Source organism: Glycine max, chromosome 3 (assembly GCF_000004515.6).
Source record: "Glycine max cultivar Williams 82 chromosome 3, Glycine_max_v4.0, whole genome shotgun sequence".
In the NCBI taxonomy this organism is placed as follows: Eukaryota; Viridiplantae; Streptophyta; class Magnoliopsida; order Fabales; family Fabaceae; genus Glycine; species Glycine max.
Window position 1 is genome coordinate 40583158 of NC_016090.4, and position 14827 is coordinate 40597984.

The following is a 14827-nucleotide window of genomic DNA, read 5'->3' on the forward strand; positions in this document are numbered from 1 at the left end:
CCATTTCAATGAAAAAACACACTTTTAAGAGAGTTGCTAATAGAAGTTTTATAAGACCATTTTTAACGCAAGTTTTTTCCCAGTTTCATAATTTTTATTTTTTTAAAAAAAGGTACCAGTACAAGTTACAAGACTTGCTTATAGAAGCAACGCAAAAAAGTGAGATGCTGTTTTTTTTTTCTTCATATAATGTAGCAGAAAGAACAAATAAGCAACGTATCACCATTAAAAGTACTCTAATGAATACAATCAGGAGTATTTGGGTAAGCGATGATTATTGTTGGATTTTAATGAAATAAGGACTTAAGTAATCAATTCTTATAATTTGAAGTTGCTAAAAAGAGGCTTTTCTTTTTGAAATTATAAATATTAAACTGTTTGACATTAGATCCATAATCCATTGTATGTTCGTTGACATTTGTGTATTTCATGCCTTTTAAACATGTCTGTCAGTCGTACAAGTATTTAGCGGTTGATATTATAAAAAGACTTAAAAAACAGTTCAAAACCACAAAACTATTCTAAATAAAAGGTTCATTAAATTAGGAAGGAGTTCTACGTAATTTTATAATTTCGAACAAATTTTAACTTATAACAGAGAATATATTAAAAAGTGTGTTGATAATATTATTTCATATATGTGTAATTATAAACAAATTGTTTTCATAATTTAAAATGTAATTGAAGAATTAGTTCATAATATTATAAGTATTATAGCTAAATTTTATATATATAAGTATTCATCCACAGCTTAAAATTTCTGAATTATTACTGCGCACATTTGATTTTCTTATCTATAACTCTAAAAGTGAGTTACGGAGAGAGATCCCCATCCTTAGAACCACGGATCAAGTAGGTTTAATTACAGAGAGTAATGAACTTCTTATTGTAATTAATTTGCTCAATTACTAACTCTGCATGTTCCCTGATAAGAGCAAAAATACAGAACAGGAACCTCTCCACACTTACACGCCTCAATCTACAACATAACATGGCTACACACGCGCGCGGACACACACACATATATATATCATTGTACGTAGTTGTTAGAGCTTAATTAATAATAATAATTAATGACTCAGACACACAAACACTCATTCGTTGTGTGGAGTAGTAGTGCTTGCACGGCGTAGGACAGTGAGGAAAAGATGCTCAGTGCAAGGAATATAGAGCTTTGAATCTGCAATGAAATCATACTCATCCTTAGCTTGATCCAGCAAAGTCTTGAAGAGTGGATGGTTGAGTAAGGTAATCTTGATCACATATCTCTTATGGTGCTCTCCCACATACACAACCAAGTGACCCTTTGGCACATCATTGGGGATAGAGTCCCCTTCATCTTCATGCATGGATGACCACTGTTCCCATTCACAGCAGTAACTGTAGGCAGCACAATGGATGACTCTACTTCCCATTTTCTTCCACTTGTTAAGGCACCCTCTTAGGAACTTTCCCTTCATAGTGAGAGAGAGAATGGGAAAGGGAGAAAAAGTACATGGAGTACAAGGAAAATGAAAAGGTTTATATAATAACGGCATGAGAAGTACAAATAAATGCTCTGCAGCATCATGTGTTTGCTTACTCGTTTTGAAGCCTATGCTTATTTTTTAATGTATGAGTTACGTGATTGTTGCAAGACAATTTTGTTTCATGACTCAATCTCAAAGCAACTGACTAAGTTAAGTGGTGTCAATTAATTCGTGCATTAATTAGTTAAAATGATGATACTTGAACACTCATATTTGTTAAATATCTAATTAACATTCAATATTTTCTCTCTCTTCGTATCACATCATAATACCTACAATATTTTATATTTTTCTCACTTTTATATCTTTTTCACTAGATGTCATTTGACATATTGAATGTTCATGAATAATTCTATTTTCTTGATGATATTTAGACACTTATAAGTTACTAATACTTTATTAATACTTTTAATTTCTCTATATCTCTTTATTTTATTTTATTATAATATCAATCAAATCAATCATATATCTATCTTTTCTTCTTATATCTCTCCAAGTATAAGCATCCAAGCGTGTTAAGATACATTTTCATTACTAATAAGCCAATGCTTATGTCATGAGAGAAAACATATGAAAGATTTTTTTATTTTTTATTTTTGTTACATTCCGTTAGGTTCTATTTGAACTAAACACCAAAGATACAGTAAATGGTTGACATGATACATCGTAGCTTTTGCCTATACAATTATCGCGGAAACATCAGTATCCAATATATATTATTCTAAGTGTGTCAGATACTTGGATACATCAAAATCCAATATATATTATTCTAAAGCTTGTCAGATACAATTAGCTGACCTTGCTTGTTAGTAGCTTCTTTATATAGCATCACACCTTGCGAAATAATACCAGCATGCAACGCAAGTAGGTTAGAAAATAATAGACAGGAAGAGCTAATTTCAGTTATGCATATAGTCAAAATTAACTTGAATTATGTTTTTATTTTTTACAATCTCTCTTGATATGTATGTCATATAATGTGGGTATTGTCTTGCTAACATGTGTTTGGTTAGTTATAAATTTAATTTTAGAGTGTTTTGGTTTGATAAATATAATTTAAGTAAAAGTGCATTGAAATTAAGTTAACGTATTTGAAAACCTATATATAAAAAATGGTCTTGATGATAAAATAAATAACATTAGAATAATGTTATTCAAAATTACTTTTGAATTATAGTATAACCAAACCAGTATGTCAGGTAGGCGAGTAGTTAAAAAGAGAAATCAAGTTTATACAATATAAAAATTTATGCAACGTACAGAGAGAGAAATGGAAAAAGAAGAGAAAGAAATATGTGATAAAGTAATTGATATGATTAATAGAGAATGAGACAAAAGAAAAAGTAACATTGTAAAAATTAAAATTATTGTATAGACTTTACATATCAGTTAAAAAAGTTTTGACATAAACAAACAAAAATGTCTATTGCGACTTTCTTACGACTTTCTTACTTCCATCCAAATCTCACTTTGAGGAAAAGACTCAACGGTTATTTACTTATTTGCCACAAATGCAAACTTTGCCAATCCTTTGCCACCAATTATATGTTTAGAGTACGTCTCAAACGCACAATTGCAGTTATCAATGTTAATAGTGTATAGAGCTTATTATGAGCATTAAAACTTATTTAAAGATTTGCTAGCTAGAAAAAGCCACTTGACTGTAATTCAATGTTCTAATTAAATTAATATCTTTCCCAGGAAGTAAGGGTAGTGTCTTTCTCTGTAATTCTCAAGGCCGGTGCTTGATGATTGACCTTTCAAAGTTTTTAAAGTTCAGACCCCACAACTTGGGGAGGAAAAGATAAGATATGAATGAGGAATGGGATAAAGTTTCTTGGGTGAAGTGCGATCCCACTTATTTCTCCTGAATTTCGATTTGTTTTCATTTTCTATATTTGTTACAAGAGAGAAAAATACTACACATGAGAAGCCACAAACATGTAACTAATAATAAATTCTAGTATAATTATTCCTATGTCTTTTACCCTTGTATCACAGAAAAATAAACATGAGAAGCCACAATCATGTGTCTTAGACAGTGTGATACCCACATTTTTTCTCTCTCTATATTATACTTATATGTAGAACTGATCAACCACATTCTATGTAGAACATTGGTGTCTTTGTCAATTGGAGCTGCTTTTTTCTAAGCATGTATTGATATGAATTTATTATTCTTATTTGGACTGATTTCAGCTTAATACTTGTTGAATAGCCTTGAATTTGTCATGCCGGCCAAATCTTGCATTTTGCATGGAGTAAGGAGGGTACTATATATCCGTACGAAAAAGTTACTGATTCAGTCCTCTAGGAAAGTGGGTTTGTGATGAGTTTTATTGTCCCTACGTAGCTCTCACACATTAAGGAATGAAAAATTCTATTTCCCTCATGTTTTTCTATAATTAGAAAATTGATGATAAAATGAATAATGTAATGGAATTAAAAAAGAAAAAAAAGTTATGAAAATTGTTATTATATTATAAGGATAAAATATCTCTCTAAGAAATGGGCTTATACATTGTATAAGGAATGGAAGAAAACATGTACAGTTGCAGACAGCAGAATGAGTGGTACAGTTCTTCACCCTGAAATCTTTGACCATCGATAGATGTGAAATGTTTGACTTGATTCCCGCAATCCGGTTCCTCATACTAAATTCACTGATCTTTAGAATTTAGATATTTTAACTAGGATATTGATTTTCAATGGTTTCGGATTCTGTTTTCAGCCCTTTATTGATTTTAATCTTAGCATTATATCACATGTTTTTTGTTTTCTTGAAATGAAGGTTAACATAATACATAAAGTGTAACCAAAAGTATAGACTGAAAAAAAAAATCAAAGAACCATACAATTTGTACCACTACAGTTCATTTTGCCACTTTGTTTTGGTTGAGAGAGGTTTAGAAAATGATGGGGTAGATTTTTAAATCTTACTTTTCATTGTATAATTAGAAATTATTAGGGAGTTGGAAACACTATTTTCTATGAAGAATAACTTTTAGCACTTACACTGAAATAATTGTTGACGATGGATGGGGTTTGAGATCCCCTTTCTCCTGGTCTGTGATGCTCAGAGACTCAGTATATACTGACCCTTTAAGACAAAAGTGGGTCGTGCTTAGTTGTTTGAAAGGAATAGCTAGCATGTCCAATTTGACACAACCTGCAACAGTTTTCCAGATATGAGAGGGACCATAGTGGCCAAGTATATGTTTTTGAAAAGCCCTTCTGAGGATCTTGTGAAATTAATTTTGTAATGGAACAACTATTTATTCAATATCAAATTACTAACTAAATACAAGAAGATTAATTGAAGAATAAACACAAATAATTATTTCCATAAAAAATTGTCATGTTAAATCACAAAAATTAACAAATCAGTGAAAAAAAGATGAAGAATCACGAATTGCCACAAAAGAAGGTCAAACTTCAATTGTAAGAAACTTTGATCACATTATAATTAATGCTTCATGATCTCTGATTTAACTCTAATTTACTCTCCTCTTCTAACGACTGTTAACTTCTTTAATTTCAGTAAGATGGTCTTTTTTGTATTGAGTTCTAGAGAACAATACTGTAATTATACTCACTGCATACATAGCTATAGATATTATTGGATCATGTCTGTGCTGACGAAACAACACTCTACATAGTACACATACCCGAATCCAATGGCTACTTGTGCAACATAATTACAATGATAAGAGAGAGTCTTCAAGGATAGTTGAAGCAGTTATTCAATTCAAATTGAAATTTGATGAGGTTCATTGTGCTCCATAAGGCTCGCGGATGATATATATATATATATATATATATGTTATTACACCTCAAGGCACTCAATACTCATATACTTATAATCCACCATCCATTTTATACATCGAAATTATTTGATTTGACTTGCTTTGCTCCTATTCCACCTGCAATTCTCTGTTCACATGAGCTGGTGCTACTGGCAACTTTATCATTTTTTGTTCCAACTTCTTCCTAAGTGCCCCCACACACATCCCTCTATTAATTCCTCTCCATGCTTCCTTTTAGGGAGCAATGCCTCTCTGTACTCTTAATGTGGGGGGTTTGATTTGGTCAGGATCGTGTGAAATTTAAAATTTAGTGTCGGTTGAGTACGTGGAAACCTTGGTTTAGACAATTTATTGACTGAATCGATATTTAGGCTACAAAATAATATCTACTATTTTCTTTGGGAGAAAAAAGGTCTTAGTATTTTGATGCCATTCCACATATAAGAGTTTTAAATAATGTTTTAGAGCTTGATTTTGTCAGATCTAAGGTTTGCAGAATGTCCTAAAACGGAAGACAGAATTATAGGCAACAGCAGATAGTATCTCATTTTGGACTTCAAATTACATAAGTAGATGTCATTTTAAAATGCAATCTTTACACACACACAATTCCAAGTTAAATATGGTGAAAATGAGACTCACAATATATTATTTTTCTTATTTTTTATTTATTTATTTATGATAAGAGTGTCTGAAAAGTGTTTAGCCAAAGATATTAGGTTACTCTCTTCATTTATATTTGTCTGAGTTGAAAAAAACATTTTTAATATAAAAATATTTTTTAATTAAAGAGTGTCAAACACATTTTCAAAAGACATGTTTGACAAGTGTATGTCCGAAAAGTATTTAAGACACCATGTCATTCACATTCCATAGGAGTGTTCGTGCTTTCTAAACCTAAGTATTCTATAATAATCTTTAATACAAATTTTTATTACATAGATTATTGAAATTAAACTTTAAATTCAATTGAAAAACAACATAAAGAAACACATAATGTACTGCATTTAGGTTTTGTTTTTTATTTCATTGGTAAAGTAAAACTGGGGACAAGTGTCCTTCATCTTTCCCGAGCCCTCTCATCTAATCATGTCTAGTATGAAAATGTATGGAACAAAGAAATGGGTACTTTATTGTTAAAATGTGATGTGATGTGATGTGTTTAGTCATAGTTGATAATGTTCCATTGTTTTAAAATTGAACAGAATTGCAGTCGTTAGAATTAATTTTGAATTGTTAAATGTAATTAAGAAGTGGTTCTATGGAAAATAAACTTGTTTCATTTATAGGTTTCTTACATTAAAATGTGTGCACTTTGTAAAAAGTTGGTTCTTGATGGAAAATAAACGGATCTTCAATCTTTTTCTCGCCTTTTACAGTATGCCAGTATTTTTAAGCAGAAAGATAATTGTAAATGGTGTTATATATATATATTTTTCAAGATAAAAGAAAAAAAATAAAAAAATAAATATTTTATTTTTCATTTGAAATCGGTACGTACTTTTATGCTTTAATTTAATTTTTTATTTTATTTTTATCATTTGAACTAAACGCATCCTAACTCTTACATTTCTTGGAGAGATGTCAGAGATACAATAAGAGAGAATGAAAAATGTAATGATGATGTGTTGCGAAACTAAAAAAGAAATAGAGAATTATAAGAAAATTAAAGTTGTATATAATTAATCATGCATTGGCATCTACATATTGCGGAGATTTGATTATTCTGTCATGATACGTTTTTGTCTAATATTTTTTTAAAATTTAAAATGAGCGCATTAACCAACTCTTACAATAGCAATTCAGATACTTTAAGAGCATATTATAAAATAACAAAAAGAATACTTATGCTTTTTACTGCCTTTTTAGTTTTTAGAACAGCAAACAAAGAAAAACATTAAAATAATTCCATAGAACCGCAGAGGATAAGTCATGAGTTGTCAGAAGGATTTCATTAGCTGATATGACCCTCGTAGGAAAAATTCACATCAATGATCAAACAAGAGACCTTGTATAAAAATTTCACTCGTTAAAAGCAGTATTATATATACCATTATCCTACTCCATGCATATCGTTTAACAAGATTTGCTTAGATTGTCATTGCATGAGATTGAAAAATAAAATTATAGTGAAATTGCGCGAAAGCCCACCTTATCTTGTCACATATTAACAAGCCCACAACAATCATATAAAATAATTGGCATCCGTGTGGTACATAAAGCCTTCATTTGCGTTTTTATAGATATTAAGTAAGGAAGCTAAAGTGCTTGAAGAATAAAGATTAAACTACTAGCTTTTTTTATAGCATTTATAGTGGTCACGTCTCTCTTGGGAGAATCGAAGGCCTCAGGAATAGGTGGGATATATGGCCAACAACAGAGAAATCGCGTTGGAAGGGGAAAAGTGATGGGAAAAAGGCCAATATCAATAACCCAAAAAGCAGTGTTGAAAGTGTAAACTACCACCATTCCAAGCTTAAAGGAAACTACAACGATGTCGTAGGAACTTCTCAAGAAGATGGTGGGAATAGAAATTTAGATGGCAAGTTCAAACATAGGGTAGTCCATGCATGAGAGCTACATGCATAGGTTGAGTATGATGATATTATATATGGTTGCTCTAATAAAGGGGCTCTTTATTTGTGCTGGCAAGTAACTAAGCTCGATTACTTTTTTATAATATAGTCCAAGGTTTATGTTGGGCATAAGATGTGAGAATTACTGGCATGTATAATGGGGCTAGCTCCTGGTTTCGTTTGCTAAGTTGTAGATTCCAGTGGTGTGTTGTTCTTATGTGTATGTGTAACTGTCTTGAGAACTAGCTTGCGTTGGCCGTTTCTAACTTTTTGCTCTGGTGTCCTCACTTGACCTTTTTTTTGCTACATAATAGGACTTGACCTTATTCTTTTGTTTCATTCAACATTCGCTTTTGCAAAACTGACTTGTAGTCTTAAAAATAGCCACCACTTTGTTTCTTAATTTAAATATTATATAGTCATTCAATCATAATTTATCATATATAAAAAATTTATTAATTTTTAAAATAATTTAAGCAGTAGTTTAGTTTATAATTAAATAACAATGTAAAACTATTTGTACACACTGTAATCTTCTGACTGAATTCTCTCAACTGAGTGAAGTGTGTTGTGAAATACACACTGCAAATTAACAACTTCTGACTAGAATTCTTATTGATTTTATTTTAGACTATGAAACTATCATATCCTGACGTTATCGGAGCCGTTAGAATCCAGTCTTCGAATTCCCTTTAAATTCCTCAAAATTATAACACCCTATTAGATAACCTAATTTTTTTTATAAAATAATAATTTAACTTATTTAATTTTGAATACCTCACCTTCGTGCTTCTTGTTAAGAATCAATGAATTACCATCTTTATTCTCTATTTCTTTAATCTCTTAAACATTTATTTTGCAATAGGAAATTACAACTTCATTCAATTCCTTGTTAACCAAAGGGGTGAAATGTTTTAAAAAAACTTCAAATAGTCCACTGTGGATTGAATTGAAAATCCCCGTTCAACTCACCACAAAGCATTAATAACTTCAACGTACTATATTTTCCATTTGGAACATTGGAAATACAGGGTTCTCAGTTCTCAAGATGTTTGAGTCAGCACCAGATACTGACAATTGTACTTCCGTACTCATGAATCTTGCTTTCATCAACCAGTAGAAATAGAATTCCAGTTACAGCTAACAGCAAGCTGAGCCTATCAAAGTTTTTAAGGTCCATAGTTGTTGAGAAGCTAGTAAAGCTCCATGTACTGAAGGTCTCGCTTTCAGTCCACAGGTATCACAACTTAAGCTTAAGATTGTCCTTCGATTCCAGGATCTCCAAGTTTCCGACTGACTCACCATTGGGTGTCAAACCCCGAATCTTAACATCATAGTAAACTTCTTCTAGTTTTCTTAAGTCATACTTCATGCCTGACAAGCCAATGGTGGAAAGATATCATCCAAAAAGATGGTATGAGTGAATACAACTCCATGTAAACTGCCGCAAATACCTTTAGTACACACAGCTTGTATTAATTATTATAGTTTAGTAGACCAATATTGTTTTAAGATGACAAATATTTGTGAGAACACTGAGAATACAATATCAGTACTCAGCACCATTATCTGATGAAGGTAATGCAATGACAACAGGAAAGAAAAGAAATTATGCATAGACAAGGTACAAGTAATAACGCATCAAACTTCTTTCGCAAAAAATCATTGCGAAAATTAAGCATGCGGAATGCAGCATGGAGATCTGTTAAGAACTTTAAGACCTTCCTTAGACAATCATAGTCCCCACCCCAGCAGTCACTTGATTCACCACATACCTCGGCTGCAAAGTCAAATGAATGGCAAAATAAGGTGTAATTGTCATGATGTATTTTCCTTAAACATACAGAAGTTTGATAATCTATTGTGTATATGTAGGTTCAAATATACAAACATTCATCCATCTCTAGTCTATATTCTTCTTGACAATATGGTTAAAAACATGTAGTGAAATATCTACTCTATTTTATACAAGTTGATATGTAACAATTAAGAGGAAACAAGTTCTTACCAATTCATTAGACATAAAACAGACACCTGCATGGTATAAATGTATCAACATCAGTATAAACAGCAAAACTCTGAAATCATAATCAGCTATGCAATGTGATTGGTAAAAACTAGACCTATGACTCAAATCAAAAGATGGAGTTGTGGGTTGGATGATTTTGGTTGACTTCTTTAATCAGAGTAAAAAACTTAAGAATCATCTGTACTAATGAGGAATGACTAAATATAACATTATAACATTACACATTTGGTTATTGAGCTCCTTTGCCTTGGAAACCCTGCTGATTCTGACTGCCATACCCATGTTCTTCAAAATGAAAATCATATTTAAATTAGTCACCACTTCCTGAAGGAAGCCCGCCTAAGAAAACATGCAATAGAATCATATTCATCTCCATAAATGATCATTATACAGAAAAAATTAATGCATGTACATATTTAGAAGGCTCATGTATTAAGTAATCTTCAACATCTAGGCCAAATTCTGAACTATTATTCACTGCAACATAACAATAAGCAAACAGAACTTATAAATCTCAGTGCTATGTGCGGAAAGTAGTTGACATTATGGCAAAAAAACAGGTAGGAAAAAAAACAAATACATTTTGTTTCCACTTATTCTGAGTCACAAAAGACAGGAATGGGCATGGTGCATATAGAAGAATAGAAGATAAACAAATAAATTGACATAAACAATCAACTAAGAACTATATGTTCAATAATATAATTTGATATAAAACTATAGAAGTTTATTACAATCATAAGTTCAATCACAATGGCTCTTATTATTTAGAATAGCATTGAAAAAGGTTGGAAAATTTAACTGTCCAAAATATGCTTAGCTATCCCAGTTAGATGTTAAAACTCGTGTTAATGGAAATTTACATGAGGCAAGACTCTTAAACGTAAAACAATGAACTCTAGGTATTTCAGTTTAAATAATCTTTGATTTTGGTACTTCTAATATGTAGGGCACGCATTAAATTTTAAAGTATTGAGTTGATACCCACCAATTGGACAATCAATGGTTCAGATTTTTACAGCTTACAAGTACCTATATAATAAATTATAAATTATATATGTAAGAACCCAGTCCCTTGATCTTACCATTCTACACCAGTGTAAAGTGCAACCTTCATTAGATTTAGAATATCTCAATGTAGAACAAATAACAATAGTTCAGCAGGACATTCGTTATGCCAAAAATAATGTTGGCTGTTTCTTCTATATAGCAACATGAATGATATAGAGTTCTTTAGAACAACTATGTGAAAGCTGTACAGCTAATTAATGCCAAATATTGGACACATAGTTCTGCCCTTATGCATGGCGTTCCTTTTATTTTCCCTTCTCCATGTTTACGATTTAGATATCAATGTGGTAAACACCAAGTCCTTCAATACTTTGCCTAACCGTGAAACTCTTTCATGCATATGCTTATTTTACGAAAGACATCAGTTTGAAACTTACAATCCCCTGCTGCTTAAAAACTTAGGACTATATAATGCATTGAAGTAATATATAGTTATTAATAATGCGCAATGACATCAACATATGCATGCATACCTACCTACCTACCTAATGAATAAAACATTGATTGACATGGCAATAACTAACACGAGAGTATTAAGACATACACCCAAGTTTTTCCTCAGCCTCTTTGTGCTCGAGAAGGCTTCCTGTTTCAAGCCAGTGCATAAAAGTAAGCATCGAAACTACGGGCTGCGTCTCACTCTTCCAATCACCATGATACCTACAACACACAAAAAGATTACATACCCAAAAAGGAAGAAAAAAAACACTAAAAAGTTAGAAGATAAACAGTTCCTCCGAACTTAATCATCTATAGTATTGCCCAGGGTATCCTCCAACAACTTCAGCAAGTTGCTTATACTGCTTCTTTAACACATTAACCTGAGACTTGGCCTTCTCTAAAAGCTCTGTTGTTCAAACCCAAAAAACCAGATACAAGAGATAATGAGAAAACACTTTGCCTTGCCACATCATACACTTCACCCCCTCAACATTCATCGCAGGTATTCAATGGATAGCAAAATCATCTAAACCTAAAAATGCGGAACACAAGTTTGGATTTTGATGCTTTCTACTTAACACTCAACCCTTAACAAACAAACCCATTTGCACACCACAAGTACACGATAGAGAAACCCAAAATCGGTCCAAAAAAAAAGTTAAAAAAAGGAAATTAGTGTGGTTAGGGTTAAGTGAAGAAGAGGGACACAGTGTGGTTGGTTGTACCGGGAGTGGGGCGAGACTGGTGAACGAGAAGAAGGGTGACATAGATGAGTCTAGTGGAGGACTCGATCTCCGAAACGACGCTTCGAATTCGTTCGCGCAAGGTTCCAGATTCTTCGAACTGAACCCTAAAGTCGTCGAATTGCTTCTCCAGCGAAGACGCCATTAAGGAGGAGAAGCACGAAATGGGTGGTGCGAGGCGAAACGTTTGGGGTCTTCCAAATGGGGAGACGAGGTGGAGAGGGTTAGAGTTTAAGGTTAAGGAGCGAGAAAAGGCGTGGCAGTAGAAAGCCGCGTTTCGAAACGCCGGTTTCATATATTGCATGGTATTGATTGTTTCCTTGGTGTAATTGCTATGCTTCGCATTCGCAAGCAAAGTGTTACCATCAACGACTACTTACGTGCTTGCCAAAGGGTGACTTCTATAAGAAATATCAAATGATAGCTAATGAAACGGAAAATCAATCATTACGTTATTTTTTTTAGGATTAAAAAAAAATAAGAATGTGAAGTGTAATAAAAGCACACCACATTTATAATCATTGTAATTTACTCTTTTTTTTTATCTCCTAAAGTAGGTTTCTTGTTTTTTTTTTTTAATATATGAGTTGATATTGACATGTTATTGATTAACCGAAAATAAAGACTCAAAACAAATTTTTATATATTAAAGATTCAATACAATAAAAAATTATTAATATTAGTGATTTAAAACAAAAAAAAATGGCATTATCTAAAAATTATTTTTTAAAACTTATAACAAACATAAAAATACTATATTCTCGTATTTACATTCGTGAAAATAACTTTTAATATGTGAATTAAACACATTAAATACAATACAGTAAAAACTATATAAACAAAACATATACGTGGACAACAAAAGAGGATAACTAAGAGTCAACAAAGAAAAAGAAACAGGATGCAGTTGCAGGGCGGCAAAGCTGTGTAGTGAGAAAAGAAAGAAAATTGATAGAAGAAAGCAGCCGTAGAAGAGAAGAAAAAAATAGGATCAGATGAAGAAGAGAAAAAAAGAAGGAAAAGGGGTTCCAACTTGCAGAAGTGAAAGAGAGGAAGGAAAATAGGAGTGAGTCGCTCAAAAACAGATAATGCTCAAACCAAACACCACCTAAGTTGGTCGCTGAAAACATAGCATCGTTACATTATTATTTTTTACCCCTCTTTTGATTTGTAAAATGCTTTCAGGGAACTTTTAAATCACAAAATGTTGATGGCTACGATAAAACTTTTATTTTCATTAGTTTCACACACAATTGCATCATCGAGCATTAAAAAATATACCCACGAATTAATCCTTTAAGAGGAGACTTACTAAATAAAGCCCACAGAGAAACATTTTACAATACACAAATTAAGAAGAGAAGGAACATTTGCATCACTAGTAGTGCCTTCACTGTAAATAAATTTAAGCCTTGGAATTCAAAACAAGTAACCAAACAGAAGCATCACGGGAATGAACAAGGATGAAGATTTGATTGAATAAGTGCTTGCACTATTCTTCCCCTTATGATCCTTAACGTTATTTTGATTTCTGTGACACCTTTGTGTGTTGGACAACATGCAATCCTAGATTTGTTCTTTTTTGAGTGTTTGGTTTGCTTGATTCCATGATCACACCGTACATGGCTGCATGCATGCCCCAGAAAAAAATGCTTTTTGAATTTGATTTTTTTATATAAGAAATTAGACAAAGAGAAGTAGGACAAGAAAAAATAGCAGAGAAAAAGCAAAAAAAAATTGTTACTTTTGATTTCCTTTTGTTGCCTTTTGTAGTAAATGTGCTCCCAGTAGCTGAAAACATGAGGATGTTGATCAATAGAAAAACCCATAGAAGTAATGTTTTGGTCATATTTTCAAATTGTTTGGGAGAGTAAAGTTGCTTGAGGAGAGGCATTCGAAAAATTTCATTATTTATAAGGATTTTTTTCTAATGAGTAAAGATGGTTCTAGTAAGTGAATAATGTTTGTGCGGTGCACATGCTTCATGCTTCCATTGATTATCTTACCTTGGCAAAAGTATCATCTTCTTTGAGCATAATCCAGCTAGCATGGCTTCCCTTAAATGGGAATATAACACGATGATAGAAAGTAAACGTACATAAACCTTGTCCAAAAAAAAAAAAGAACATATTCCCGTAACCGAAATATATACGAAACTAACATTTTCTTCTGTTTTGTTTACCTCGAGTCAACCATGGAAAACACTTAGTTTGTTTGGTTCCACTTTAGTAACCACCAAACTTTGAGTTTAGATCTAGTCAAACTTGATCATGACTTTACCAATATGTTTGACACTTCCATGTGATTTAGTTGAATAAATTTGAGTCTGTATTAATGTTATTTTGAGTAATTTTTGTGTTTGATAAAAAAATTATATTAAATTTTCTCCTAATGTGATTTTATAATAAAAACATTCAAACATAAATTATAACGTTTTAAAATCAATTTTAATTAAAATTAATCTCATTTAAAATTAATTTTACCAATAGAACAATACTTATTAAAACACGCACTCAAAATGTCATGCTTTTTCCATGTGCATGTCACTCCAAAAGTACATCTTTTCACATTTGAGATAAGCCTTAAGTGTGTGTTTGATTTGTTAGTGACATAAACTCTAAAATGAACAAAA

The 14827-nt window shown here is 31.9% G+C and overlaps 1 protein-coding gene and 1 long non-coding RNA gene across 7 annotated transcripts; both read right to left on the reverse strand.

Annotated features, from left to right (window-relative positions):
• Positions 1-834: 834 nt before the first annotated feature.
• On the reverse strand, positions 835-1469 carry LOC100814645 (auxin-responsive protein SAUR50). Its single transcript, XM_003520603.4, has one exon. The coding sequence runs from the start codon at positions 1458-1460 to the stop codon at positions 1095-1097; it is 366 nt and encodes a 121-aa protein (XP_003520651.3). The 5' UTR covers positions 1461-1469; the 3' UTR covers positions 835-1094.
• A 7372-nt stretch (positions 1470-8841) lies between these two features.
• On the reverse strand, positions 8842-14075 carry LOC106798100 (uncharacterized). Of its 6 annotated transcripts, XR_005890787.1 has the most exons (5): positions 12178-13933; positions 11556-11671; positions 10162-10225; positions 9920-9945; positions 8842-9691 (listed from the first exon to the last, which is right to left on the reverse strand). It is a non-coding gene; the product is annotated as an uncharacterized lncRNA (long non-coding RNA). The 6 variants fall into 6 exon arrangements; XR_001387566.2 differs by having other exon boundaries at positions 10162-11671; XR_001387565.2 differs by having other exon boundaries at positions 11556-13933.
• Positions 14076-14827: the final 752 nt, after the last annotated feature.

Coding starts and splice junctions, on each gene's coding strand:
- LOC100814645 (XM_003520603.4), bottom strand. CDS start 1,460: ATGAAGGGAAAGTTCCTAAGAGGGTGCCTTAACAAGTGGAAGAAAATG.